Genomic DNA, 27,147 nt, shown 5'->3' with positions numbered 1-27,147 from the left:
GCTGACGCGCTCATAGGTTGCCAGCCAATTGTCGACGTCTTGGTCGTCGGTGCCACTAAATGGAGAAGGGTCACGCTGGCGCTGCGCCCCGGAACAGAGGACGGTGATAGGGATGGGCTGTGATGGTTCACTCGGACCTTCTGGCATGGTTGTGGAGACCAGAAGCGTTTCGCTTCGAAGTTCCAGGATGAGGACCGGGACGGGAACCGAGACACCTTCACCAAGTGGAGAGGCGCTTATTCAATCCGCATACAGGTCGGTTGGCGTTGGTCGGACGGCGACACGACGGACACACTCACAGGCGTCACTCGAAAATCCCAGCTGCACTTCGTCTACTTCTTCGCTGCGCTGCTCGAACTCCTGCCGGTCGGTCCCATTACAAACTCAACATCCTCGCAAAAGTCGACGAAAATCCGCAGAAGAAACGTGTGGACCTGGCACGTGAACTTTGTTTGCCTGTCTCCACGCTGAACACGATCGTCGGTAAGCGAGAGGAAATTCGAAAGAACATACAAGTCTTCGGCGCCGGCGTGGAACAAACAAGGGGCGCCCAGCATGGCAAAATGGAAGAGATTCTATTGGCATGGTTCAGAGAAGTGAGGGCGGCGGGCATGAACGTGGACGGGACTGCTTTTCACAAGAAAGCAGATGAGATTGCACTCTCGTTCGGCATCGACGATTTTAAAGCTCTGGGCGGGTGGCTCCACCATTTCAAAACACGGCATGGCTTGTCATATAAGATCGTTTCCGGCGATGGGAAGTCTGCCGACCAAGATCAGGTCTCCAACTGGCTTTTGAGTCTGCCGGCGGTGATTTCTCAGTACCCAGTACCAGCCAAGGTACGTGTTCAACGCAAATGAAGCTGGATTGTTCATCAACCTTCAGCCTAAGTCTCAGCATGAAAGGTGAGACGTGTCAAGGAGGAAAAAAAAGCAAAAGAGTCGCCGTATTGTGCTGCAAAGCTGATGGGACGGAGAAGCTTAAGCCTACTGTCATTGGCAAGTTCTGGAAGCCACGCTGCTTCTCGCGTAACCCGCACCTTCCTGTCGTTTACAAAACGAATAGGAAGGCATGGATGACCGGAGTTGAGCCCTTTTCACAGAGTTCCTCACCCTTCTGGATGCCCGGATGCATGCCGAGAACCCTAAAATTCTCCTATTTCTCGACAATTGTGCCGCGCACCCTGTCGATACTTCGTGGCAGCAAAACGTGCAAGTAATCTTCCTGCCACCCAACTGCACCAGTCACTTGCATACCCTAGATGCAGGAATCATAAGAAACGTCAAATTTCACTTCAGGAGCTTGTTGGTCAGACGCTTTTTGGCCAGGATTGACCGGAAAGATGCTAGCTTCAATGTTGATCTTCTTGATGCCATCCATTTTCCGGAGATGTCATTGGATCGTGTCAAACCTGAAACCATCGCCAACTGGTTCAAGAAGTGTGAATTCTTTGTGCGCCTGCATTACGGTGAAAAATGAAGATGATGACGCAGAGATTAGCATCCCTGACTGGGGTAACCTCAACGTCGACGTGTCTCCGGAAGAGTTTGTATCGGCAGATGACCAACTGGCGACATGCGAATTACGCACTGTCCAAGACATCATAGCAGATGTTACCACTGAAGAGTAGAGCGACGACGATGACAACGAAGTCGTCGGAGATTGCAGCTGCGATCGTCAGCCATTAAATACTGACGGTGCACTTGAAGCTTTGGATGCGCTTCGTGGCTTTGTCTCGTCTGTGGAGCTCAGCGATGAAACTGCTACCCGTTTCTACAAGTTAAAACCTTGCTGCAGGACATCGAAAAACAAAAAGTGTAGTGCAAAGTGATGGATTATTTTAAAGTGCTCTAATAAAAGCAAGTTCTGTGCCAAGTACAACCTTTGTCCATAAAGTTTCAAGACTGATTTATTTTCTTCTCTAGAAATGTTGGTGCGTATGTGTAGCGCTATCATTTCGAGCTAACCTGAGCTATTTATGTTAATTGCTGTGGCAGCCACTAGATGGCACTACATGTAGAAAATACGTTGTCACTAGGCGTCTGCGCATTCTACTGTGAGTGAATCTGGAGAGATGGACGTTCACCTTGAACAGCGTGTAAACATAAAATTCTGTGTGAAGCTTGGCAAGACAGCCACACAGACGTACGAGCTCCTTCGTTGACGCTTACAGCAGCGAGGCAGTATCACGAGCGCGAGTTTTGGAGTGGCACAAGAGGTTCGTTTTGGAGCGAACGTCGGTGGAAGACGACACAAAGCAGGGGCGCCCTTCAACCTCATAGAATGAAAACAACGTGGCTCGGATCAGGGAAATCGTACAGCAAGACCGCACCATACAGTTCGCATGCTAACAGGTGCTCTGGACATTATTAAGACAACATGCCACCAAATTTTGCATGAGAACTTGGGGAAACAAAAGTTGAATGCCAGACTTGTGCCGCACTCCCTCACACAGGACCAGAAGGACGCACGGGCATCAGTGAGCGCTGATTTGCTCTCCGAGGCAGAGAAGGATGTTGCATTCGTCGACAGCATCATTGCTGAAAACGAAACATGGTGTTTTCAATACGATCCTCAAATAAAGAGGCAGGGCGCCGAATGGCGGTCCACAAGCTCTCCGGCGTCGATAAAGGTGCGGAGACAGAAGACCAAAACAAAGATGATGCTGATAGTTTTTTTCGATACCAGAGGGAGTTCACCCCACAAGGGCAGACGGTAAATCAGGAGTTTTATATCCGTGCGCTCCAACACACGCGTGATGCACTGTGATGCCGTCGCCCTGACTTATGGGCATCTGGACAATGGAGCCTTCTCCACGATAATGCAAGGCCGCACACTGCTCTCAGCGTGACAAAATTTCTCGCCAAGCACAACATTACTGTACTTCCCCATCCGCCATATTCGCCTGACCTCTCCCCATGCGATTTTTTCCTGTGTCCTCGTGTGAAGAGAGCCCTAAAAGGTCGCTGGATGGGGAGCATGAAGGCCATTCAAGACGCCATGACAAAGGAGCTGACAGCCCTGCCAAAAGAAGCGTTTTCCAACTGTTTCCAAGACCCCAAGAAGCGTTAAAAGCTGTGTATAGACTGCAAGGGAGAATATTTCGAAGGGGTGCTGCACAAATAATTTCAAAGTTAAACGCATTTTGTTTAACGGACTCAGTCTCGGAACTTTACGGACAAAGGTTGTACGTATTACTCGCGATCTTTTGGAGCCCGTTTTGGATAATACGACTTTCGGCTAATACGTTTTTATTTTCAGTGCCCGTGAGAATCGTATCAACAAGATTCCACTGTCTGCCAATTCCTTTGCGAGTACAAATGACGTGCAACTATGAAGGAAACAGCTTAGTGTATGTGCAAAACTGCTGCCAGCCTCTGTGCTTCAATAAACGAACTGCTGAATATTACCGTATTTACAGGAATGTAAATCAACCTATTTTTTTCAATTTGGAAAACCCAAGTGAGGAGGTCAACTCACAACTGAAACCAATACATGGTACCATAATAAAATGCGAGACAAACAAGATATCACGCATGTTACAGCATGGTTGCATTATTGCTGCACGGCTCCGTCACATAGCACTTGGCACTGGCCTTGAGCAGCTGCTATGTCAACACGCAGAACCTGCACCCCCTCCCCGCGCGCGGTGGCTGATTGGTGGCTGTCGATAAGCAGCAAACCAGCACCCCCCACTCCCCCCATAAGGCGGAAGATTGCAGCTGCAGATAAGTGGCAGCGGCCCAATAACGTACTCACGTTCTACTTTTAAAGAGGAAAGCTTAAGCGTTCTCCAAGCTTTTTCTTTTACTTTCAAATGTGCACTCGGTGCACAAGGGAGTGTCAATAGTGCCTTTGCATTATTTCCTTAACGATTACCCAACAATAAATTTCGGAGTGAATGTTTGACACAGTGAAAACAATTTTGTGTTTTCTGATATGCTCACCTTTGGATGAAAGAAGGGGCACTTGATGTTGGTGCAGTGTGGGAAGAACTTGCACTGCTGCACCGACGGCGAGGACACCACTGGTGCGGCGAGGGAAGGAAAGCGAACAGAATGTCAGCAATGGCAACGATGCTTAAGGGCGGTACACCACACTGCACTACAGATGACTGCTGTTCCCTGCAGCAGCGACTGCCACTGCAACAAAACAGAGCCTCACAGCAAAATACATTACCTATTTGTGATTTCCCAAATGTGCAGCGCTACTCTTAGCCAAGTAGATCCTAGTTCAAGCAACTACCTATGTTGCTCAAATCGGTCACATTTTTCATCTGCCTGGAATAGAAAGCTGTAACCTGAAGATGATAAGACATAAGCGAAGACCCTGCTCTTTGAAAAAAAATAATTATTAGCACTGAACTCAAAATTTGCAATCTTATTTAAGGAAACAGGTATATTGGTGTGCTGATTCTAAATATGTCATTCAATTTCATGTCAAAGAAGTCCTTGTGCACTTATGAAATCTGTCATGCGTCTTTTGGTCAGAGCATTTAGGAAATTTTGCAGGGAACTTGCTGAAATGCGTGCCACTGGTTTGTCTTGACATTTAGGAATGCAATAAAGGTAAAATTATCATCTTGCCTATAATAAAAGTTGAATTATAGGGTTTTGAAGTTACTACTTCAGAAATAAGAAGAAAAGTTTGTATCCCTTTACAGCAAGACCTATAATGCGCAGGTATGTGGTCCTGTATGCCATTAGAGACCTGAGCACAAGTGGGTTAGGCCCACCTACACTTGCCGCATGCCACACAAAGTGTCCAGTTTATACTGTTTGCCTTTCTCGGTCAACCCTAACAAACCGTTGAGGTGTCCACCGAGAGTGGAAAAACTAATGCGCCATTCTGGCATTTTTCTTTTTTTTCCAGAACCTCTAGATACGGTGGTCAGTGCAGTAGCCTTCTTCCACGCATCGCACAAGCTAATTGCAAGCAACAGCAAGCGCAGAGGCAGTGCTCGGTGATCCGAGGCTGACAAAAGATGCAAGCAGTGCACCTACGAGACTGTGCTGTCCAAGTTGTGACCCAGTGACATTCAAGATGGCGACTAACAGAACAAGGAGAAGAACAGGGTTGTATGTCTCTTTTTTTCTTGTTTGCACCCATTGTGGCCCCACCAGACTGCAACGACCGAGAGGTGCGGCAAGTGATGCCGAGACCACAGCTCACCAGGTGGTGGGCACGTGAAGTTCCGCCGGCTGGCGTGGGTGAAGACGCAGTCCTTGCGCTTGCAGAAGGCATCGTACTTGCAGTTGGGGTGGATGAAGAGGCACTTGTCCCGGAACTTGCAGTTGGGGAACGCCCTGCACACGGTGGTAGCGGTGATGAAAGCAATCGGAGGAGGGAGGGAAAAGGCACATAGACAGCATGTAGCGTACGGCAAGCAAGGATAGCAGGGCCTCTTCTGCACCACTGCTGTATTGCAGAATAGTATGCAGTAGACCCCCTTTAAGATGACCTTGAAGAGGGGAGCATGAGGATTTGTCCATCTTATCAGAAGTGCCACAAAAATAACATCTGAGCATGCAAAGTACGTCCGAATATGAGAACAATAGAATTAGCTTGAAGGGAGAAGGCAATCTCAAACAGAGCATTTCTTGTGCCATGCGTGAACTGAGCTGAGGATTGAGGGCATGAAACAAGCTGACATCATCTGACCTGAGAGCAGTATTATACAGTTTCTTTTTTTCCCCATCGTTCTTTTTCTTTTTTCTGTAGCGAACTCTATTTGCAATATTTTTCCTTCCTTCCTTCCTTCTTCTTCCCCCCCCCCCCCCCAAGCACTTCCAACTCCAAGCACTTCAAAACTGCCCAGCTGGTTAGCCTTGCAGTCTGGGATCTGTAACAATTTTTTTTTGTTTTTTCCTTTCCCTGTCTTTTATCTCGCTCCTTGTAGAGCATGGCCGTTACACAACTCCATAAGCAGGTGCACCCACATGTGTTTCCACCTGGTGCAAACAACATGTACGTTGTGCTACCTCTCCATCAAGAAAAACCCCTGCAAAGCTGCATGAGTAACATGCAGCCTATGACGCACGAAGGTCTGGCCATATGAGATTGCCACGTGCAGGCTGGCGTGATGGTACCCTGCCTTCCCAGCAGCTGGCACACTGGAGAAAGAACCCCGTACAGGAATACTTTCTCCGCACCTTCCCGTGAATGTTCAGAGAAGCTTTCCTGCGGGAGGTGTGCACTTTTTTCCAAAAAAGCTTTCTTTAATTTTTTTCTTGCTTGCCATAAAATCACTGCACAGACACTCCACAAACACCATTGACGAAGTCACTGTGGTTTGGTTCGCACAGGACTATATAGCCTGTGCAAACCAACAGTAACTCTGCTATAGTAAACTTGATTATAGTAAAAACTCGGATACAGTGAAGTGGGACCATTGCCTTCCATGTGCGACTACATTCTTTTTCCTTTATGTAAAGATTTTTTAACAACGAACGGCTATAGCAAAGAGCGCCTGGACGCCACGTGGCGACTTACTTCCCGTAGAAAGATGACATCGCGGCACGCGATAAGGCGAGGATCATGAGGCCAACGTTTGGAGGTAAATGGATATCAATGACGACAAAACGGCGAGTCTTTGAGATGGCTTCACTGCCAAGCTCAATAGATCGCGGAGAAGCCAACTTTTCGAAGGCCTTGGGGCCGCAAGGCAAAGTGCGTGGCGTGCAAAGAAAAAAAAATTGGCTGTGGTTTAGCTCTGGTTAAACCTGGAGTGACGCGATAGCTATGTCTGGCCGAGTGGAACTCGCTCAGTCGAAGTTCTTTCGCCTCTCTGTTTCGTTGGGCGTTCCTTCTTCATCTTCGTCCCTGGACATGGATTCACTCTCTCCTCCCCCACCCACCCCACTCGGTTTCGCTTGCGCACCGTACCGCCGGCAACTGCTTCGCACCATGTGACCAACCACGTGACCAGCCACAGTGCCACCACGAAGCTCAAGGGGCACCACGCTGAAGGCTCGTAGTGTAGCTATCGCTACAAAAAGCTGGCTGTGAAAGCAGAAAGATGCGGCACGGTTCGCTCAGAAAGGAGAGCTAGTCAATGTGCAGTACTAAGTACAGTAGGGAAAAAGAGGGCGGACGTTCGCAGCGTGACAGTAGCTGCACTGCGTGGGTTGTTTTGCAGCAGATCTTTAGAGGTGGTCTTTGTGGGTGTTTGAGTCATTGAGTCAAACTTGAAAGCTCTGCGCGGACCCTATAATTTAGAAATAATTTTTTAAAAATCGCTGTCGCACAAGCTCACAACCGATTAGGGCGACACACCTCACTGTGTGTCCCTTACCCCAAAGACGTCAGTGGGCAGAAGGGCCAGCCTTCAAGCTCACCCCGTTATTCATGTCTAACGATCAGTCAGAAAAGGCAAGCAAATGTAGCAGTGTTTAAGTTCATGTATCAGGTTTAATTGGTTTGTTCATAGTTAAGCGCAGCAGGGGGCGGCAGAATGTTAGGTGGGCAGATGAGATTAAGAAGTTTGCATGCAAAGGACAGGGTTAATTGGAGAGACATGGGAGAGGCCTTTGCCCTGCAGTGGGTGTAGTAGGGCTGAAGATGATGATAATGATCAGGTTTAAGGCACTATGTCCACAAATGTGGACGCGAATAGAATATGCTTAAAAATGAATATTTTTGCAAAATTTTTTGCACATCACTTCTGCTTAGTCTACTGATCGTCATTTATGCAAAAGAAGATATTTCCTTCCAGCTGATTTAATTGGAACCTGAAGGGGATATTGACAGATTGGACAGGATACTTCATGAACAGTGTTTATTTTACAAAAATTTGTCAGTGTTGGTCTTTCGTTGTTTCAATATCAGCGTCGTGGCGATATTTTTGGCGCCCCGAAAATCTCGGAATCTTGTAACAAATGCACCCGCTACATAAGCTATTAAAAATTATTTTTTCCCGCACATGTTTTAAAAGCGCCCTTGCTTTCGTCGTGCGAGAACCCGTACTTGGACCACGCTGCCTGGAGGCATTTCGGCATGGACTGCGCGCTGAGTAGTGGTCACACGCACATCGAAATCGATCCTTTAGACAACATGCCGGAAATGTGGTTGCTCCGATTCTTCGAAGACGTTTTGCAGCACGCGGTACAAACATACCGGCGGAGTGCCGTTTTGTTGAGACATCGGCCAAGAACTACCGACACTAGCAGTGGCTGTATTCGGTCACCAGTGCGCCAGACAGGTAAAAAAAAACAAAAACATTATCACGATGCTCGCCTGTGGCACAAAAGCGAGACTAGAGTGCAACCTGGCTGGCGCCAGGCTTCTTGCAACGACATGCCGCCCACCGATACACCAGGTGACAGCGGATCGTTGTGTGCCACTTGCTCGCTGTCGCTAGGCCTTATGTGCTCTGCAAAGAAGCCTCGGAAAAAGCGCTGTAGAACTAGCCACCGGTTATCATATAACATTTAACATTTTCAGTGATTTCCGTTGACACGATTGCTTCACACTGAAATGAACACTATAGAACTCATTTCCGTTGTGCGTTTGTCAGCAAAGCGAGCGAAAAAGCCAAAGCCACCGCCAACAACCACAATTCGCAAGTGCGGAGTCCGGGCCGTCGGCAAAACTGTCACAGGCAGTCGTGCGCCACATTGCATCTTTATGTGCATATGACTGCATATAAATTCCGATTCTCCAGGGAATGTCAGCTGCGCTACTGAAAATGCAGACTGTCTTCGGCAGCCGTATTTGGTGAAACCTAGAGAGATATGGGCATGTGTGGACGCAAAAAGAGAAAAAAAAACAGGCCGCTTCCTCGGAAAAATTTCGCTGAAGTGGAACCTCGCTCCAAAAATTGATTGTTGTGGGGGAAAATAATTGCACTGCCTTGTATGGTATGTAGAAGGGGAATCGGAAATACTTCGTTGTGGTGGAAATTTCGCAGTCACGGTGTTCGTTGTAGTGGGGTTTGAGTGTGCACTGTTCATCATTTCGGTACCCTAGTGTTTCACCAATACAACACGCATATACAGAGATGGCCAGATTAACACAAAGCACTCATAGGAGTTCCACCTCTTCTCACACACTATGTGCAGCAGATAGGAAGGCTTCCTCCATTTCTGTTTGAGCACACCAGTGGCATTTGCCACTTGATTTTCATTAAGCAAGCGCAACAGGCATCTGATCGCTGAGGTGTGCTCCGCATTATCCCCTTCAGGCGCCAATTAAATCTGCTGAAAGGAAAAAACTTTTTTGCATAACTCATGATCAGCGGACCAAGCAGAAGTGATGTGTAAAATATTACGCAAAAAATATTCATATTTGATCATATTTCAGTCGCGTCCACATATGTGGACATAGCGTCTCAAAGTCGCTACATGAATGTTAACACTGCAACATTTGCTCCCCTTTTCTGACTGATCGTTAGACATGACTAAATGTTTAGCTGTGAAAATATGCATTTGAGAGAATTATTCTTTACTTCACGACTTATGAAACAGATAAAAACGGTCTTAAATTTCCGCATTTCTGGCACCGAACGCGGTTTTTAGATGTGCAGCCTTCGCTTCGGCACTGTTGCGCCAATGACGTGTTTAGAAGTTGGGACCAATGGTCGCTTCCATCATAGGAAGTGCTTAAGGTCTGGCTCCATCGAAGGGATCTGAGCTCAGGGGAAGAGGGAGAGAGAGCGAGATAGCATCTTGCGGCCTGCTTTACACAAGGCTTTTGCAAAGAGGAGAAATCATTTTTAAAGGTCGTTGTTTGCTTAATTCAAATCAGAGAACTAACACACTATCTCCATGTTCTACAGCCGAGCCCGCTTATAACGAACATGAGCATCACGCGGCGTCCGTTCGTTATATCCTCAAGTTCGTAGTAAGTGGACCACAGCTTTAAATACAGTTGCTTGTCAAAACACAAAATTTTTTCTTCGCAAAAAAGTCCGTGATGGACGTCTGTTTCTGCAGCGCAGATCCGATGAGGGAGGTTTCCAGTTTATTTAAAGCAGAAGCGTGCTATCGCCGAGGCCCTTGGCATAGACAGTTGTCTGAGGCTCTCTATGTAGCTCATTGCTACAGGCGTGCTTATGAGGGCTGGCTCCAACGTTTCATCCTCATCTGATTCCTCCGCGCCACTCTCGTCCCACACTTCATAAACGATGCCCTCGTCCGTGCACGGTTCCGCGGTGTCGGCGTCGTCATAGACAGAAATAAAATCATTCCAACCAATGTCATGACCACCCGTGTCGGAGTTGCCAATGCACTGCCACAAATCGCCGCCGGGCTGGTCATCTTCCGAAGCATCAGGCTCGGCATGAGACACTGTGTCGGCGAAGTAGGCCTTGCGGAAGCAGTTCCGCTCGCCAGTGGCCGTCACCTCCGCCAGGCCGCTTTCATCTCTACCGCTGAATACAATGGAAATGGGCACGGTGTTCCCGTCCGCCATCCCGAATTACAACAAGGGCCCGAGATTTGAACGAAGCCAACGAAACGTCCGCACCGCAACAAGAGTGACAAAAGCGCGCGATGGGGTAGATGTGCAACGTGCACAGGTGGCAATCAAGCTAATCAAGCTAAAAATACAGACACACAGCGCCAGCGGAGAGACCAATGAGGGGCGTCCGTGAGCGTTAGTGCAGCCACCTCTTGGCTCCGATTCCCTACCAATGTTGAAATCCCACATGCTACAATGTAGCATGACCCGTAGTTGAGGGCTCTGGTTCCCCTGTTTCATCCCCCCATTGTGTAGTGCCTCCACTTTGTATTTCTCTCCGTCTGCAGTTTTATACAAAGTGGCAATAATTCTTGCTAAAAATCCACAGCAAAAGTTTCAAAACGATGAAGAAGAAATGTTTAGACAACCACTGAAAAAGAAGCATAAAAATGGTTTCTTGCTTCGGATTCATGCATTCTACATTGTAGCATGTGGGATTTCAAAATTGGTAGGGAATCTGAAACCCTCCGAGACCCCCGTGACTTTAAGCATTGATCATAATGCGCTGGATTTGTCGGCTCAGCGTAGTGGTGGTTCTTCGCGACCATCTGCGGGCCTTCATTGGCTGCGTTTCTTAGGAGGCGCTTCTCCATCGGCTATTTCTATGAATAATGCTTCAGCGCTAGAGTCGTCCAACGTTCTCCTCGCAAAAGCATGGTCTTCAACACCTGTAAGCAATTAGACCCGATTCGTACCACACATGCCCAACAAAAGGTGCACAGTGGGCAGAAAACGACAATTTGACAATTTCGGCGTTAAGGCACCATGTCCTCGTTTGTAGTTGCACAGCTCTGAATGTCCATCACAGCGCTTTGTCTTTGACAAGAAAAATTGGTGTGCCATTTCTACGTTAGCTTATTGACACATTCTCAACATTAAGGGGAGATGCGCGTCGAAAAAGCGAGTTTTCCGAGTAATTTTTCAGTTTTGAGTTTTTGCCTGTAAAATTATCTTTGGGCATTCAGCTACAACTCCCGAAAAGATCAAGGCAAAATTCGATCGCGAAATTAGTAAAAAGTCTATTTTATTCAACCACGGTGGCTCGAGAAAGTGCTGCTTTTCGCGCAAATCATCTACTTTCGAACGCCTGCATCTCGAAAACGGCGCGTTGCCCGCCATTGCCATTTGCTGGGAGAGGTTGAGTAAGCCTTTTTCTCGTAGACAGCGCCTCCTGCAGTTTCGTATCTGGCTGAAAATAATAAGAAAAACACGTTTTTCGCGCACGCTTCAAGCGTCGCTACTGGTCACGTGGGGCTCTAGCGAAGCCGCCATTGGCCCGGACTGATGCGATGCTGTGGCGAAGCCTACCTCCTGGCCTTTCCTGCTCTTGCTTTGTACACGGCTAGTCCGGCGTTTCAATCGATCTCTGCGGCCTTTTAGCATTTGTTCATTCGCGATGAACGACTCGCAAAAGCGCGATTTCCGAGTTCGAAAGGCTCGTACGAACAAACCGTACCGAGGACGCCGTCGCAAACTTCACCGGAAAACGGCAACGAAAAGAAGTCACCCGACGCCAGCTAGCCCTAGCCAGGCGAACGGGCACTCGGACGAGATCGACGCCGCGGTGGAATTTGTGAGCGCCTCGGAGGTGAAGATTGGACTCTTCAAAGAAGATAAAGCAGCGTGCGGTCGACATTCTGCGAGTGCTGCGATATGCGAAATAGGCGCGCTTACGGCGCTGGTAATCGGCGCTGCTTGCCCTACGTGCCGTGCCTGTACCCTTGCGGTACGCGAACCGGCGGAAAAGCGAAAGGGGCTTTCAGCGTTTCTTGAGCTGCACTGTGAAAATAGTGAGTGCCCAGCATCGGTTCTTTCTGCTGCGCACACCTCGAGCCGCGTTGTGCCCAGTGAATCTGCGGATGGTGCCAGCGGAAATCGGGACTATGTGAGTGGGAGCTCTCGTGACAGCTTCGCCGTGAATGTGAAACTGGTGGTGGCTGCGCGCGCGATTGGCATCGGGCATGAACAGTTATCGCGATTTTGTGCTATTCTTGGCCTGCCAAACCCATTGCACCACAAGAACTTTACTGCGATCGGCAAGAAAGTTCATCTTGCGGCCATGAAAGCCGTGGCAGAAAACATGGAGAAGGCGAGGGCTTTCACGAGAGAGATGGTGGATGACTCAGATATTGCCGTCATGTTTGATGGCACATGGCAAAAACGGGGTCACAAGAGCCATAATGGAGTTGGCACCGCTGTGTCAGTCGACAGTGGTTTGTGCCTCGATTTTGAGGTCCTGTCGAACTTCTGCCTTGCTTGCAGTCGGCACCAAGACCTTGGAAGTGAGGAGGAGGAAATCTGGAAGGTTTCCATGGCCCTGTTTGTGAGAAGAACACTGAATGCTCCTCCCACGCCATGGAAACAGAGGCAGCAGTGCATATAAGCCAGCGGACCTCCTCGCAGAAAACCCCACTGCGCTTTACCAAATTTCTTAGTGATGGGGACAGTAAAGCTTTCAGTGCTGTGTGTCAGGCTAAAGTGTACGGTGAAACCTCCATCGTGAAGGAGGATTGCACAAACCATGTGGCCAAGCGCCTAGGCACTGCTCTTAGGAAGTTGGCGACACCTCTTCCACGCGGTGAGAAGTTGAAAGATACACAGATACAAAAGTTGCAGAACTACTACAGGATAGCAATCACAAGCAACCGGGGTAATGTACAAAAAATGTATCGTGCCATTTGGGCATCATATTTTCACTCATGTTCGACTAATAACGCTGGTAGCCACAAGTTCTGCCCGGAAGGAGTGGAATCATGGTGCAAGCACCGACGGGCCGAAGCGCTGGAACAGCCTGCACCGGACCACACCCCGCTTCTGACAAAGGCACAGGGGCTAGCTCTGCTGCCCATATATAAGCGCCTCACTGAGGAAAAGCTGCTCACCCGCTGCTTACAGGGGAAGACCCAAAATGCAGCAGAGTCCCTGAATAGTAAAATCTGGCTGCTCTGCCCAAAAACCAGGTTCGCTTCCAGGACTGCTGTTGAAACAGCAACTGCCATTGCTGTTCTATGGTATAACAGCGGACATACAAGCTTTGAGAAAGTGCTTCAGGAGCTTGGTGTGCTGCCACCAGAAGAGCTTGTTGTCTTAGGTAATTCCCGGGACCAGAGAAGAGTAAAAAAAATGTCACTCCGCCAAACTGCAGAAGCTCGAGCGCATCGCCGTAATATGGTGAAGAGAGCACGCCTCACAGACTCTGTTAGAGAAAATTTTGAGGGGTCAACTTATGGGCCAGGGGAGTTCTGATGAGCATTGCAGTGTTCTCTGCATATTTCTCTATTTTCTGATGAAGTTTCATGTGCTTTTGTGAAGTTTATGAAAAATACAGATGTTTGAAACTTTCAAATGCAGTTTTCTCCATTTGCAGTTTTCAGCATTTTCTATGTTTCGTGCAACAAATTTCAAGTACTTCCAATAGTCAGATTTGGATGAAATTTTGCACACAGCCTCTTCAAAGTGTATAGAATGTTATTATCTATCTGGTTATAAAATATCTGTTCAACATTTTTTTAAAAAAAATCAGAATGTTGACTCATGGTGCCCAAAATATACACTTTGGTGTTTCTGAATTTTTTTTACAATTATGGGCTAAAATGAATAAATTTGAAGTAGATTTGAACATACTACATTACTAAAGCAACACAATGAGCTATTGCAAGCTGCTCAGAACATAAATTTAATTATCAAAAAAGTGTGCACAAAAGACCCTATATTATGCTTGTGTGAACCCATTTACATAAAAACTAAAAAATGTATGCTGAAACTAAATACATATTTGGAATCAGCATTAAAAACTCTATCAGTGGCCAAAGTTTCATAACCTTGGGTTCATTATTTAAAAAAAAGTGTTTTCGAGGAGCATCTCCCCTTAAATTGCATCATTCATGACCATTTCAAAAGAAATTATGCAAAAATAAAAGCTTTCAGTCGTCCGGCAAGGAACGTCTTGACGCCCATCTTTTCTTAATTTTTACAAACACACTTCGCTGTAGCTGCAAGAGATGGAGCCACAAACTTGACGGGGAAGGTCCATATGGTAAGAGCGCAGTATTCAAAGGTGGAAATTCGCCTTGTATGAGAAAATTTCACCACTCTTAGGTCGTGGACGCAGTGCCTGAAGGGTTACTGTGGCCTAGACTGTACATCAAAGTGCAACAAAAATAATGCCACGTGCTTATACGGCCCCTGTCTGCGCAGATCCTCAGTGTGCACACTTCCCCACACTGCTCAATGAAAGGCAGCTGCACACACATGTGGAGACCAGAACGGCGCTCTCAAATGTGATCCCCTCTCCCCGACTCACTTGCAGGGCACACTGGGGTGGTGGAAAGGGCACCGGTCACCATTCTTGCAGGCCGGCCAATAGCGGCACTTCTCAAGAAGGCGGGGAGCAGTGCCGCCATCAACCGCCATGGCCTCTTCTTCCTCAACCATGCCTACCTCCATGAGCTCTGCATCACCAACCACAAGGGAAAAGAAAAAACAAGATGGTCATCACCACCACCGCCAGCCTGAATGTGCCCACTGCAGGACAAACACGTGTTCAATACCCCTCCAATTAAGAGATTCCTGTGCCAGCTGTGGCCACCTTATCCCTGCAAACTTCTTAAACCTCGTCTGCCCACCTGTCTTTCTGCCGCCTCCTCCTAACGCCTCCCTTCCCTTGGAATCCACTCCATCACCCTTTTAAGGACCAGCGGTTACCTTGGCTTCGCATTGCATGCCCTGCCCAAGCACATTTATTCCTCTTGATTTCGTCCAGTGTGTCATTAACCCACGTTTGTCGCCTGACCGACTCCACCCTCTTTCTGTTTCTTAACGTTACACCAATAATTTTCCTTTCCATAACTCACTGTGCTGTCCTTAGTCACATTCCAACAGGATCACAGCCCAGCAAAAAAGACCCATGTGAAGCCAAACCCTGCGGACAATCAACAAATGGCAGATGCTCACTAAACACTTGGCACCAACAAAGAGCCCTTCTCACTATGTACCACCTATACCGCCTTTTATTGGCTCATTTATCATCTTTTTTTATGCATACGACAATGTGCTGGCTGCTAACAATAGCAGCAAAGCACTTTAAGCCAAAATTAATGTACATTTTTTTCTCAGGCTTAATTCTTATTCCAGTCTATGTACAGGCCCCTCAAAGCATACATAGTAAACTGTGGGGTTTAATGTCTCGAAGTGACAAAATGGCTATGGGGACGCCATAGTGAAGGGCTCAGAGATAAATTTAGACCACCTGGGGTTCTTTAACAAGCACAGACATCGCACACAGCATCAAAGGCATTTTTGCATTTCGCCTCGACATGCAGCTGCCGTGGCTCGGATTTGATCCTGCAACCTTACTTCAGATCAGTAGCTGAACGCCAAAGCCACTGAGTGACTGCACATAACGTTTCTGGCATTTTGCCAGTCCTGTGCACTAGTTAGGCCTCTCTTTGGTCAATGCTATTATGAATGCATTTAAAGCCCTTCATTTAGAAAACTGACCAACGGCAGCCTTTGCATTTTTTTTTCATTCACACAACAAGTTGTACGGTGCTAAGTAATCCATTGCCTGTGACCAGGAATGCCCCCACACCTCTCTATCTCTCTCCAGCCACACAGTTAGCAGCGCCTTTTGCCTAACCAAAGTGCACCACCATGTGCACGCTGGGCACACTCACCGGCGTCAACGACCTGTGGCGGTGGCATGCGGAGGCGGCTCTTGACCGATGGCCTCTGCGGCACCAGCTGCTGCTCCACCCCATCCTCCTCCTCCTCCTCAGGCAGCTCGTCCAGGTCGGTGGTGGTGGCGAGCACTTCGCGGTGGCCACCACCCTGGAAGCTCGCCGGGTCCACTCCATCCAGGGTGACCACGAACCGGGGCCACTGCTGGGGCTGGGGGGAGGCCGAGGCAGCAGCAGCATCACCCGACGCACCGAACCGGTGGGCGCTGCAAGGGAAACAACAATGATTACGTCCTCGAAGCAGCACCAGTGAGCACCATTAGTGCGACCTAGGAGTACAATGACATACACAACACACCTCTGCGCCCCCTCAACTGAAGATAGCGCCGTCTTATAAACAGAGCTTTTAAGCACAGCTAGAAGTTGGACTTGTGGGTTCATTACGTATAGAACTGGCGCAATTTCACGATCAGCAAAACAGCAGCAATTTTGATGGCACACTTCCTGTCACTTTGCCAGCACAGGAGACTGGATACCTCAGTGGCCTTTCACCATGGCTTTTCAGTTTGTTTGTTTTTGTTGCTCGTGCCCACCATAATCTCCACGCATCTTCGTGCTTTGAATACACAGTATTTACTGCACCTCTCGCAATAAACCATCAGCTTTCGTACTATAGCACTCGTTTTGTCATCAGTTCTTCACTCCATTTTTTTCACTACAGTTAACACAAGGCATGCGATGCGTCGGCAAGATAACTGCTGGTCCTTAAGGGTAACAGAGTGGATTCCAAGAGAAGGCAAGCAGAGCAGGGGACGGCAAAAAGTTAGGAGGGCGGATGAGATTAAGAAGTTTGCGGGGATATGGTGGCCACAGCTGGCAAAGGACAGGCTTAATTGAAGAGACATGGGAGAGGCCTTTGCCCTGCAGTGGGTGTAGTCAGGCTGATGACTATGAAGTCGAACATCAAGCAACCAAAAGAAATGTTCAAATTATCTGAAAGTTTGTATTATCCCCGAAAAAACTGTCAGGAACTGCTTGCAACATGATAAATTCATTTGGTGAGAGAATGGGCACCGGTTGCCCAATTTCGAGATGAAAACAGCACGACAGTGACTATTTTTTATGTTCCCATTAATGGTTTATTGCGTGCATACTGTCAGGAACACCGAAGCAGAACTGCTCCAAAATCATAAAGGCCTCCCCAGCCGCCTTCATGGTGCGACACAGTGGAGCTCCACAGCTATCACGTCACACCCCTCACAAGCAGCACCGTCGCACGTGAGGAGACTTCATCGCACGAACTGGGACAGCGTGGGCCAAGCGTGCAATTTCAGTGCACTTGAAAAATTAAACCACGCTGGCACCGAGGCAGGAAGGAAAAAAAAGGGGGAGGGGAACACCGGGTGCGCCAAGCAGCATCTGACACGTCAGTTGGCTGGCTGATCTCGAGCCACTGTTGCTGCAGGGTGACACGAAGCTCAGAAAACTGAAACTGAATCTAAGCGGCCAGACTGTTCTCGCAGACAGGGCTGTCCATTGGTCATTACACCTGCCATTGCATGCCGTTGTTAACAGATGCACGGTCCGCAAGCAACTCTACAGCATGGAATGTAGGTTTTGAGTACGGCTATTTTGGCAACGTCTTGCCGTGCCAGTCATACACGGACACGGCCTTCCTCCTCTGGAAGCCCATTCGAATTAACCGGTGCAGAATCCGTAAGGTCCACATTAATGAGCGTACGACGCCACGGATTTAGGTACATGGGTGTTGGCCATGACCGAGCCAGCAGTTCAAATTATCCGGATTTCCAAATTAACAGGAGTCGAATTAACGAGCTTTGCAATTTTATACTCAAGTCTCTAGCATTTATGTGTCTCTACTAATGCCCTCAATAAAATTCTTGCTCTCCTCCACAGAACCATGGAATGAGCTGCCAGAGCTCACAGCAACTGAGCATGATGCAATAAACCTGGAGAATGTACACACAAATCAACTTTATCATTAGTCTCCCTACTTACCCAAATGTAACGCAACCACCACTGTAACACAAGCGTCAGCCTTGCGTGCACGTAAAGGAAAAAAAAAATGAAGAACACGAATTTAATGCAAGGAATAAATACACATCATGCTGCTCTACAAAAAAGTTGATAATTTGAAATTTCGAGCAATTACATACCCTAAGTAAAAAAATTAATATGGATTAGCCCAGCTAATACAGCGACCACTTGCGCTCCGCGTGACGTCACTTGGCATGCGCAGCTGTGGCAAATCTGTAGTGTGGCTCACATGAAGCTCGGTGTTGACGAGCCTAGTGAAGCTTTTCGCTTCAAAATCCATTCAGTACCTCAACTGTTCCTGCTCCTTTGCGAGTTTAGTACTACGCACTGCTGTTGGTTAATTTTCAAAAGGGTCAAAGCAGGAGTACCATGTGTGGTACGTGGGTGGCACCCGTGAAACGTGGTACCATGGAGCAAGCCCTACTCACATTCCTGCCAAGTCGTCGGGCCCGCTCTGGCGCTTGGGCGTCGAGGTGGGCGTGGCGTCCCTCTCCACCGAGTGCACCTCTTCCCGTGCCACCTCCAGCTCCAGCAGGTCTGCAAGAGCAGGTGGAGAGCCATCATTGCGGGGCCTTTTGTCCACACTTGGAGTCCAGCCATGATTGGCAAACCTCTCAAGAGTGCAGCAATAAGTCAAACCTTGTACCAACGCAACCAGTGTGGCACACTCACCTGAGTCCTCCTCCTGCTCTATGCTGTGGCCCTCACCGTCGGTCACTGTGGGAAAAAATGCCAGAAAGAGTTTTGACTGGCTGCAGAATGGTGCCAAAGTGCAGCACATAAGAACAGTGAGCTGACTGTCCACAGTTGAGATGTTATGGCTCTGGAGAACTGCATGTGCGCACAGAGAATGTGAAGCCCCCCCCCCCCCCCCCACCATCTCCTGTCAGTCATAGGTAATTCTCAAATTGAAGCCTGCCATCTTAAAATGGCAGGGCAGAGGAAAACAATGCCTACCACAGAAACAGCACACAACTTGAAGATACCAAAAAGCTTTCGTCAGATGTGCAGGCTTGGGGTAAGGGAGTGGATTCCAAGGGCAGGCAAATGCAGCAAGTAGATGAAATTAAGCTGGTTTTGTGGGAATAAAGTAGCAGCTGCTGGCACTGGACGAGGTTCACTGGAGAGTCATGGGAAAAGCCTTTATCCTACAGTAGACTAAAGTAGACCGATGATGACGACTACACACCTTAATACTGTCCAGCTGCACTCACACTAAGCCAGAGCTAGGAAATGGGGCACCATACTTCTCACCCGCTTTATAGAGCACAGCTCTTGGGCGCCGCCCGTCTTCGGGCTGAGTCGCATGCCTCGCCGTCGGTGTAACCGAGCGCAGAGCTCAAGGAAGAATGTGAAGGAGGAGGGTACGACAGTAGCAGGAAAGATGACGTCAGCAGTAAGGTATATGGCGAGCACGTTGCAAGGAGTGCCACCTGTGGCCACCGCTGGATCAGAGATGGCGCCGGAGTAGCGCATGCCACCTTCATTCGTGCGAGGCACAGTGGCAGAGGACAGCTGTAGTTGCTACCCAAGCCAAAACACAGAGCCACTTCCGTTTGGCACTGCGTGTTCCATATGCGGTCACCTATGGTTCAAATACCTCAGCAGCTGAGCTCGAAAATCGCATTACCAAGAAATGCTATTGTTGGCCAATGTTTTGGCAAGAGAACCGAAGCTACACAGCTGAAACATGCCGTCCTGATCTACATAGTGGAATATAGTCCGTGGTTGCAGGTAATCGTTATTTCAGTTATTTTTTTTTTTGCGTTTTGTCTTCCTTTACTTCTTTCAAATTTTGTACGCCTCTCTCCACTAGTCTGTCTATCCCCAATTTTCCCTTCCCCACACAAAGTAGCATGTAAGGAAATTTTACATGAAGGCTAAAATCTCTGCTCTCATTAAAAGGTTTCTATTTCTTTCTCTCTGTTAATTACTTCTAGGCGTGTGCAAATAGTGACTTCTTGGTCAGAAACGAATTCGGAGTGTATATTAATTTTCAAATATTTTCGAAGTGAGTATTTTGAATACTTCTGGCACACAAAAAAGGTTTAACGGTACAATACAAATTTTCAAAATCATGTACTTCTTGAACACAAAAGGCCATCACAAGCAAAAATACTAAGTGCACTGAAGCTTTGCCACTTACTGAAGCTGTGCCGACTTCCTGCAAAAATGGCCATCGGAAAATGGGGGAACCAAACTACATGCGGTGTCGACGTATCTGTGGGGTGCAAGACCTACCGTAAAAACCGGACTATAGGTAGGACCGGAATATTGGTCGACCCCCTAACTAACCAGTTCTAAAAATGAAAAAAAAATATTTTTTAATGGAAAAAGTACCGAAAGACACCCTTACTTTGAAACAAATGCGACTCAACAGGTTGCACAATGGTGAGAGTATTTATTTTCATTTAAATGCTGCTCGTATGTACACCCGGCCCATTTTGTAACAGTACTGCGTGCCCATCGACCCCCATGTTTGTTTCTGGCACACAGAAGTACGGCGCCGTAGAGCAATGCCCTTCCTCTTCATGAATCACCGCACCCAGGATGGTGAGCCCTTGAATTGCGCCCTCGTGAGTCTAGAGACAAGCGCGATCTCTACCACATTCATGCAGATGCATTCGGCAGTCACAGGCAGCGATCTTGCACGCAGCACAACCTTTCCTTCCAATTCTGGATACGCTGCGGTCCGTGCACTAAATGATGTTTTCTTCTGGTTGCTGCAAGTTGTGATACGCAGCTTCTGCCTCCACCAGTACTGAATGCTCTTTTCGGATACTCCAAATTCGCACCTTGCCACCAGGTTGCTGCGAGCTTCCACGTACTCAACCGCGTTTTTCTTGAAGGCGACAGTGAATTGCCGTCGGCTTCCACTAATTTTGAAACAAAATGGGAAAAAGCAGCCTTTTAACAAAATAGCTTTGCAATGACGAAAACGTAAAATGGCGGTGCGACAACGTCGCCGCGCCACTCCTGATGGCAATGGTGATGGAGGCTGTTGGCTTCAGCCACCCATTGTTGTAAGACTTCCATAGTTTTTCCGCCAATGACCAGTACATACGACGGGGGTCGACTATTCACAGTGGTTTTTTTAAAAAAAAGTTCGACCTATATTCCGGTTTTTACGATATACGCGGGGCCTCCAACTGCTGGTTCTAATTGCGACTGCAGCTGTTGCTTTTATGTGGTGACTCCACGACATCTGCTAGGCGCACGCACAACATGCCGAGCGCCACCCCATGTCAGGTGCTGGAAGGGGGCTAGTTCCTCTTTGTGCTCGCACCGTTGCGCCTGTTTCGAGAATTTCATGCGGAGCAGAGCAGCTGCAGTCAGTTCAGATTCATTCCATGGGGAACCACTACGGATGCCACATGGCGCCAGCTAATCGTTTGCACACTGGCAGGCAGCGTGCGGAAGCATGCCACGCTATGCTAAATCTCTCTCTACTGATGCACGTGCGCATCGCAAGTAACGCGGCCGCAGACATGCGGCGGATACAGATCTGGGCGTAGCACTTCCATGTGCTCACATCTGTTTGCCGGGAACATGCACAGACCGGCTCAGACATACATAAGGGAGCGCAGGCATGCAACTCAGTGTCGGCGCTTTGGTTGCACATACGCCATGGTGCCACACTGGAGGAAGTAGGCTGAACCAAAACCCCCCTCAGCAACCGTTCTAGAAACGCTACTAGCCTCAGACTAATGCTTTGAGATTTTGAATACCAAACATTTGAATAGAATTGAATAACGAATACTTTATTATTCGACCGAATATTTGAAATTATCGAAGATTCACACATGCCTCTTGGTTTCCTTTAAAACAAACTGTACAGATAACACATTGTTTAAGGCATATTTATACCATAACTCTACAATTTCAACATTAGAGAGTCACAGCAAAAACGCCTTCCCGGATTACAAATTTTTTAGGCACATCCAGCTCTGTGAAGCTTCCACAGATGACGCCAGCCACACTATCGACGAAGCGAAGCAACCACTCAGCGAGCAACTTGCCTCCAACGTCACAGATTGACACGGCTGCAGGCGCTCCGCTACGGCAGCTTTCGCTTCACCGCTGAAAAATGTTGGCGCAGAGTATGGCGCCTTGCAAAGCTGCCCTTCAACCGAGCGTGCTACAACTGCCGGTGCAACGCTTGACCACTCTTGAAGCAAAGTGGGGGAAAAAAAATGACTCTGCTGAACACCCCCCATCCCCAACCAGGAGACAAACTGGATCTGTGCATGCCAGTAACAGTTCGAGCAGACACTTCCAGTTAACGTAGCTTCACAAGGTGAGGCCACAAGTGCAGCAGGAGCTCCTGAGCACATCTCAACAATGTAATGGCACACCAGCTATGTTGATACAGTCACCGACCAATTTTTCGGACTTGATTGGACACAGAAAATGGTCCGAACACTCAAACAGCCCGAAAAATCCGTGAAATTAAATAAAAAAAAAACGCCTTTAAAAACCTCAAACTTCGCCGCTCCCCACATTCTGCTTGCAAGCGATAATATTACTTTATCTGAGCCACAGTCATGCTTTCGTCATGTCTGCACCACCTCACATCAAGACAGAGTTCACTTTACGCCACGATACCAGACAGTGCAATGCGGCTGCAGGTCATACTGCGAACGGATGCAGCTGCTGCCCCGTTTTTAACGCAATCGCGCACTTTGTAGGCCATCTCGATGGCAATGATGGGCATGCCATTATTTAAAGTGGCGGCCACGAGGAACAAATAGCCAAGCCTATCCAAGCCAGCTCGCCCGATTGACTCCATTTTAAATCAAAATGGTGCCTTTCACAGCGGCAGAGAACCGGTTGGTTCAGTCAGCGATGCCCGTTCACTTCCATAATCAGGCAAAAAAACAAATTTTTGGTTGAAAAACCATCTCGGCAGTATTGCTGGCAACTATTTTAGTCCGAAAAATCAAACTTGTGGACTCCACAGAGTCTGAAATATCGGCTGCGAATGTACATGTTCCTGTGAGGTGCATGATGGTTTCTCAGCAAGATCCGAAATATCATGCAAAGTCTGAATTATTGAAGTACGAAAAATCGCTCGGGTACTGTCTCAAAATCTGTGGGGTTTTTAGCCTAAAGAAAGGCTAAAATTCTGGGGTCACCTGAATCATGAGCTAAGTAGAAGGAAAGAACAGCAAACATATAGCCCTGGTGGACAAAAACTTCCTTTTTGCTACTTCATTTCCGCTTCAGGCCCCTCTGCAAGCCTACCCCGTTTACAGGAGTCTACTTGGACAAAACAATGACCCTCCCCATACAGATCGGTATTAGGACTGGGGCTTGTTAGCAGCGTACACCGTGGACACCTTGATGTTTCAGATTTCCACTGGAAAAGCAGCGCGAAAAACAGCACGAAGACGGTACTACAAACAAGAGTGTGTACTGGCGCCTTCACATCCTGGCACTTGAAACCCCCAGTTAGCTACCAACTGTGCAGGTGTGCAGAGAAATAAACGCAGTATGGGAGCTGTGGCCAGACGGCATCCTAGTGCTGTCTAGTTGTCTAGGAAGAAACGTAACAATCAGTGCCGACACAATTAACTATTTTGTTTTTCGACCCAAATTTGTATGCAAACTAGTCATTTACAAAAAACCTTTTGATGTTTCTAACGTATGCTGAGGAAAAAAACATGCTCGCACAGGTGTACTTGCGCTCAAAGGAAAGTCATCCTCTTCATTTCAACACTATTTAAAAGTAAAGTCAGTTTAATTTAAAAGTCCAGTTAGTTTGTTTCAAGTCCTGCTCAACTGCAGTTTTCTGCAACTCAAAAATTGACCCAGCAAATTCTGCTCGACTGTTCAGTCAATAAGCAATCACTGGGAAGGCTTTTCGAACACAGGCTTCACGATGTACTGGGAGACTAGAGGTGTAGGGGCACGGCCAGTGGCCGAATACATGCTTGAAATTAAGTGTTTTACGCTCTCTCCCTCTCAAAGCTGCAGGGCAGTTGCATGGAAGGCCTCCAGAAGAGCACGGCCGAAAGCACAGGCCGTGTACTGCGACACAGCTCAACTGCGTCAGGTGAACAACACAGACTCGCCTGTCTCTGCCGTGGCTGCTGCGTTCTCCCTGCTGGCCCTGGCGCCATCCACCCTGACCTCGGGCACAATGGCGCCCACGATGCGCGACGCCCTCGTTGGTCCTGCACGGCCAGACGGACAAGAGCAGAGAACTCATATAAACTGGAGAATTTGTGTTGACATTAACTGCACCGCTGTCTGCAGTCTACAAAGCGGATAGTCAATGCAGCTACATTCTTAAATTTGACGCAGAGGCACATACCACCCGAAAAAAGGAGGCGAAAGAAATACACAGCAGAAGCACCTGTGCTACACCTTTTTCCGCCTGCTTAGCATGGCAAGTGTTTCTGTGCTGTAAACAACGACGTTCTTTGCATCATCCAAAATGCATCATCAGCCATAAAATTCGCCCATTGGTAGGATCACAGTGGCATCACCAGACCGGAAGTAACGTGGTAGTGAGTGGGTTATGCCTTTACCAGAAGCGATGTCACTTCCAGTAAAGGCATCAAGCACTGCTAATGCTAGAGCAATGCCTACATATAATGGAATTAGGTGTCCCCTGTGAACTTCTTTGCCAACTCGCCCCGTTTGTTCTCATCAAGTCTACAAGCAGCTCTACAATGATGGAGCCACTTAGCAAGTAGGCTGTGACAAACGCGGGGCTACAGATTCAGCCTTTGCAAGGAGATTGGAGCTGAAACACAGGGCAGCTGGTGGGGTTCCCACCATGCACAGTTCTGACGCAGTCTCACAGCCCCTGGCAATGCAGGGCAGCAGAGGCGCCGCGAGATGTATCCAAGACACTTTGAAAAAAAAAAAAAAAAAACTTTTGCCAGGCATCACCAGGCACAAAACCTCACTATTTTTTTTTCCGCCAACCCCCCCCCCGCCCCTCCCCCCCCCCCCCTAGAACTGTGTTCTGAAAAAGACAAAAAAGATGTCGGCTGAATATTGAAAAATTAAAAATCAAACAGCCCAACCCCTACCTATAAGCAGCACTGTCCACAGAACATGACAAATGATGCAGTATGTCAAAAACAATAACTGCCATATCATCCTAATTTGTGCCATGCCTTGCAGTGCTTGCCAATGTGGGCAAGCAATTTGGCACAGGACCTGCTCTCTTCAATTCCTGCCACAGTGTGCAAGCAGCAACAGTTATGAAGCACAAAATTCGTGACGACCCTGTCGAAAGAAATGCCACAGTACTTAAGCCCTTAATGGACATTTTTCAACAAAAATGGTACCAAAATGGTTATTAGGTACACGTGCTGCCAGCATTCAGCTAACAAAAAAAAATGCTTTAGACAAGCCCTACCCACCTTAAGCCTCACACACAGTGCCAGAAAATATGCGACAAGCTGGAGTCTTTCAAAAGCCAGAAACGACAGTTTGCTTATGACGAGCCTGTCGCGCCCAAGTCCATACGGGGACTTAAGCACCTGGACTACAAAGTTGCTATCATGTCCCAAGACCCAGTGGTCTGCAGTATTTGACCGAAAGGCCAAATGAGAAATGCTTCTTGGAAGAAAAATTGGAGGGGACACTTAAGCTCTGCCTTAGGAGTATGACATGATATTGTCAATGAGTTAATGTACACATGTGCAGAATTGGTCACTCTCTCCTTTACATTCATAGATTCCTGGTTGTCCTCATACCACTCTCGGTGCAGTGGTGCGGTCTAGCGACGCGCCACTGCCTAGGAATGGCAGGTGCTTCCACCGGTCGGGCTTGTGCGACCCAGGTTGCTCTTCTCGAGCAACTGCTCACGAACAACCATTAATTTAAGGGGGGACGCAGGCCTTGGAATGGCCAGAAATGAACAAAAAAACGGTTCTGAGAAAAACGCATTTTCAAAACGTTTGTATGTTCAAACACCTGCCCTCAAGATAGTAACGCTGGATTCGAATGGGAAATACGGTGAAATCGACTTTCGAAACATCACGGCAGCCATGAAATTCTCCGAAACGGGCCAAATTTGTGCGAACTTCCCGCACGTGCCGCGGGCAAAGCATCTGGCCCATCGGCGCCATCTTGGGCTCGTTTTGAAGCTTGTTTCTTTGTGCGCATTTTGCTGTATTTCAAAATGGTGTCGGTCAATGAGAACGATTGCAGTAGCCGGTTTTCCAAAGGCCTTTTCTTGGCCGCTAATTGGCTGGAGAGTGCGCGCGCAAGGTGAGTCTCTCGTTTGAGGCCTACCATTGGCCGACGCGACCCGTGCCATTTTGTTTTTGTGCCGTCGTGGTTCCCGCTTCACACGCTTGGCCACGTCTGCTTTTAGCGAAGTTTCTCGAGATCCTTTTTGCAGTTTCTTCTTTCCTGCGTCCCGTACTTTGTCAGTACAATGTAACTGATGCCGTGAGACGTTTGTTTGAAGAAGACGACGCGTAGTACGTATGGGAGAAAGTGTCGCCCGCCCAACGCGAAGCGCGGTTCGACTTCGCAACGTTCGATCATGCCAGATGAAGAATGTTCGCAGCCGCAGCGTCGCCTGCCCCATCGCATGCCCACCGTTCGACCGTGCCATGCCGGATGAGGACTGTTCGAAGTTGCAGCGAGCGTCGCCTACCTCGCCGCCTGCTTCGTTGCCTGTGCGATGTTCGACCGTGCCAGATCAAAATTGTTCGGAGCCTCGGCTAGCGTCGCCCGCCCCGACGCCTCATCAACTTGCTCCAGATCCAGGCCCGGTCCCAGCACGTTTTGTCGACACGACACCAATTTTTACACAGCGAGTAGATTGCCGCACGTACAGAACATGCAGACATGATCAAGCGCGGCATGGATGCAAAGCCAGCAACGCAGCCTCGGCTACACTGCAGGCTGCAAACTCCTTTGTCTCAGCTTTCAAAAGGACCAGAGAAGGTTGAAAAAGTCAGCCTTTTAGAGCAAAATAATG

General features: G+C 48.2%; 1 protein-coding gene and 1 pseudogene across 2 annotated transcripts in view; one reads left to right on the top strand and one right to left on the bottom strand.

Moving 5' to 3' along the window:
* The window catches only part of Nab2 (Nuclear polyadenosine RNA-binding 2), a 78,018-nt gene that overhangs the window by 26,490 nt on the left and 24,381 nt on the right, over nucleotides 1-27,147 (bottom strand). For both annotated transcript variants that reach the window (XM_077655421.1, XM_077655420.1), the window contains exons 12-18: nucleotides 24,269-24,370; nucleotides 18,867-18,911; nucleotides 18,623-18,731; nucleotides 16,134-16,402; nucleotides 14,762-14,909; nucleotides 5,173-5,306; nucleotides 3,948-4,027 (exon numbers count right to left, since the gene is read on the bottom strand). In XM_077655421.1, coding sequence (XP_077511547.1) covers nucleotides 3,948-4,027; nucleotides 5,173-5,306; nucleotides 14,762-14,909; nucleotides 16,134-16,402; nucleotides 18,623-18,731; nucleotides 18,867-18,911; nucleotides 24,269-24,370 — 887 coding nt within the window. The remainder of the gene's footprint in view (nucleotides 1-3,947; nucleotides 4,028-5,172; nucleotides 5,307-14,761; nucleotides 14,910-16,133; nucleotides 16,403-18,622; nucleotides 18,732-18,866; nucleotides 18,912-24,268; nucleotides 24,371-27,147) is intronic.
* Nucleotides 11,713-13,724, top strand: LOC144121950 (uncharacterized; annotated as a pseudogene).

Source organism: Amblyomma americanum, chromosome 2 (genome assembly GCF_052857255.1).
Source record: "Amblyomma americanum isolate KBUSLIRL-KWMA chromosome 2, ASM5285725v1, whole genome shotgun sequence".
NCBI lineage: Eukaryota > Metazoa > Arthropoda > Arachnida > Ixodida > Ixodidae > Amblyomma > Amblyomma americanum.
Note: the sequence above shows the minus strand (reverse complement) of the source record. Positions and strands in the feature narration are given on the sequence as shown.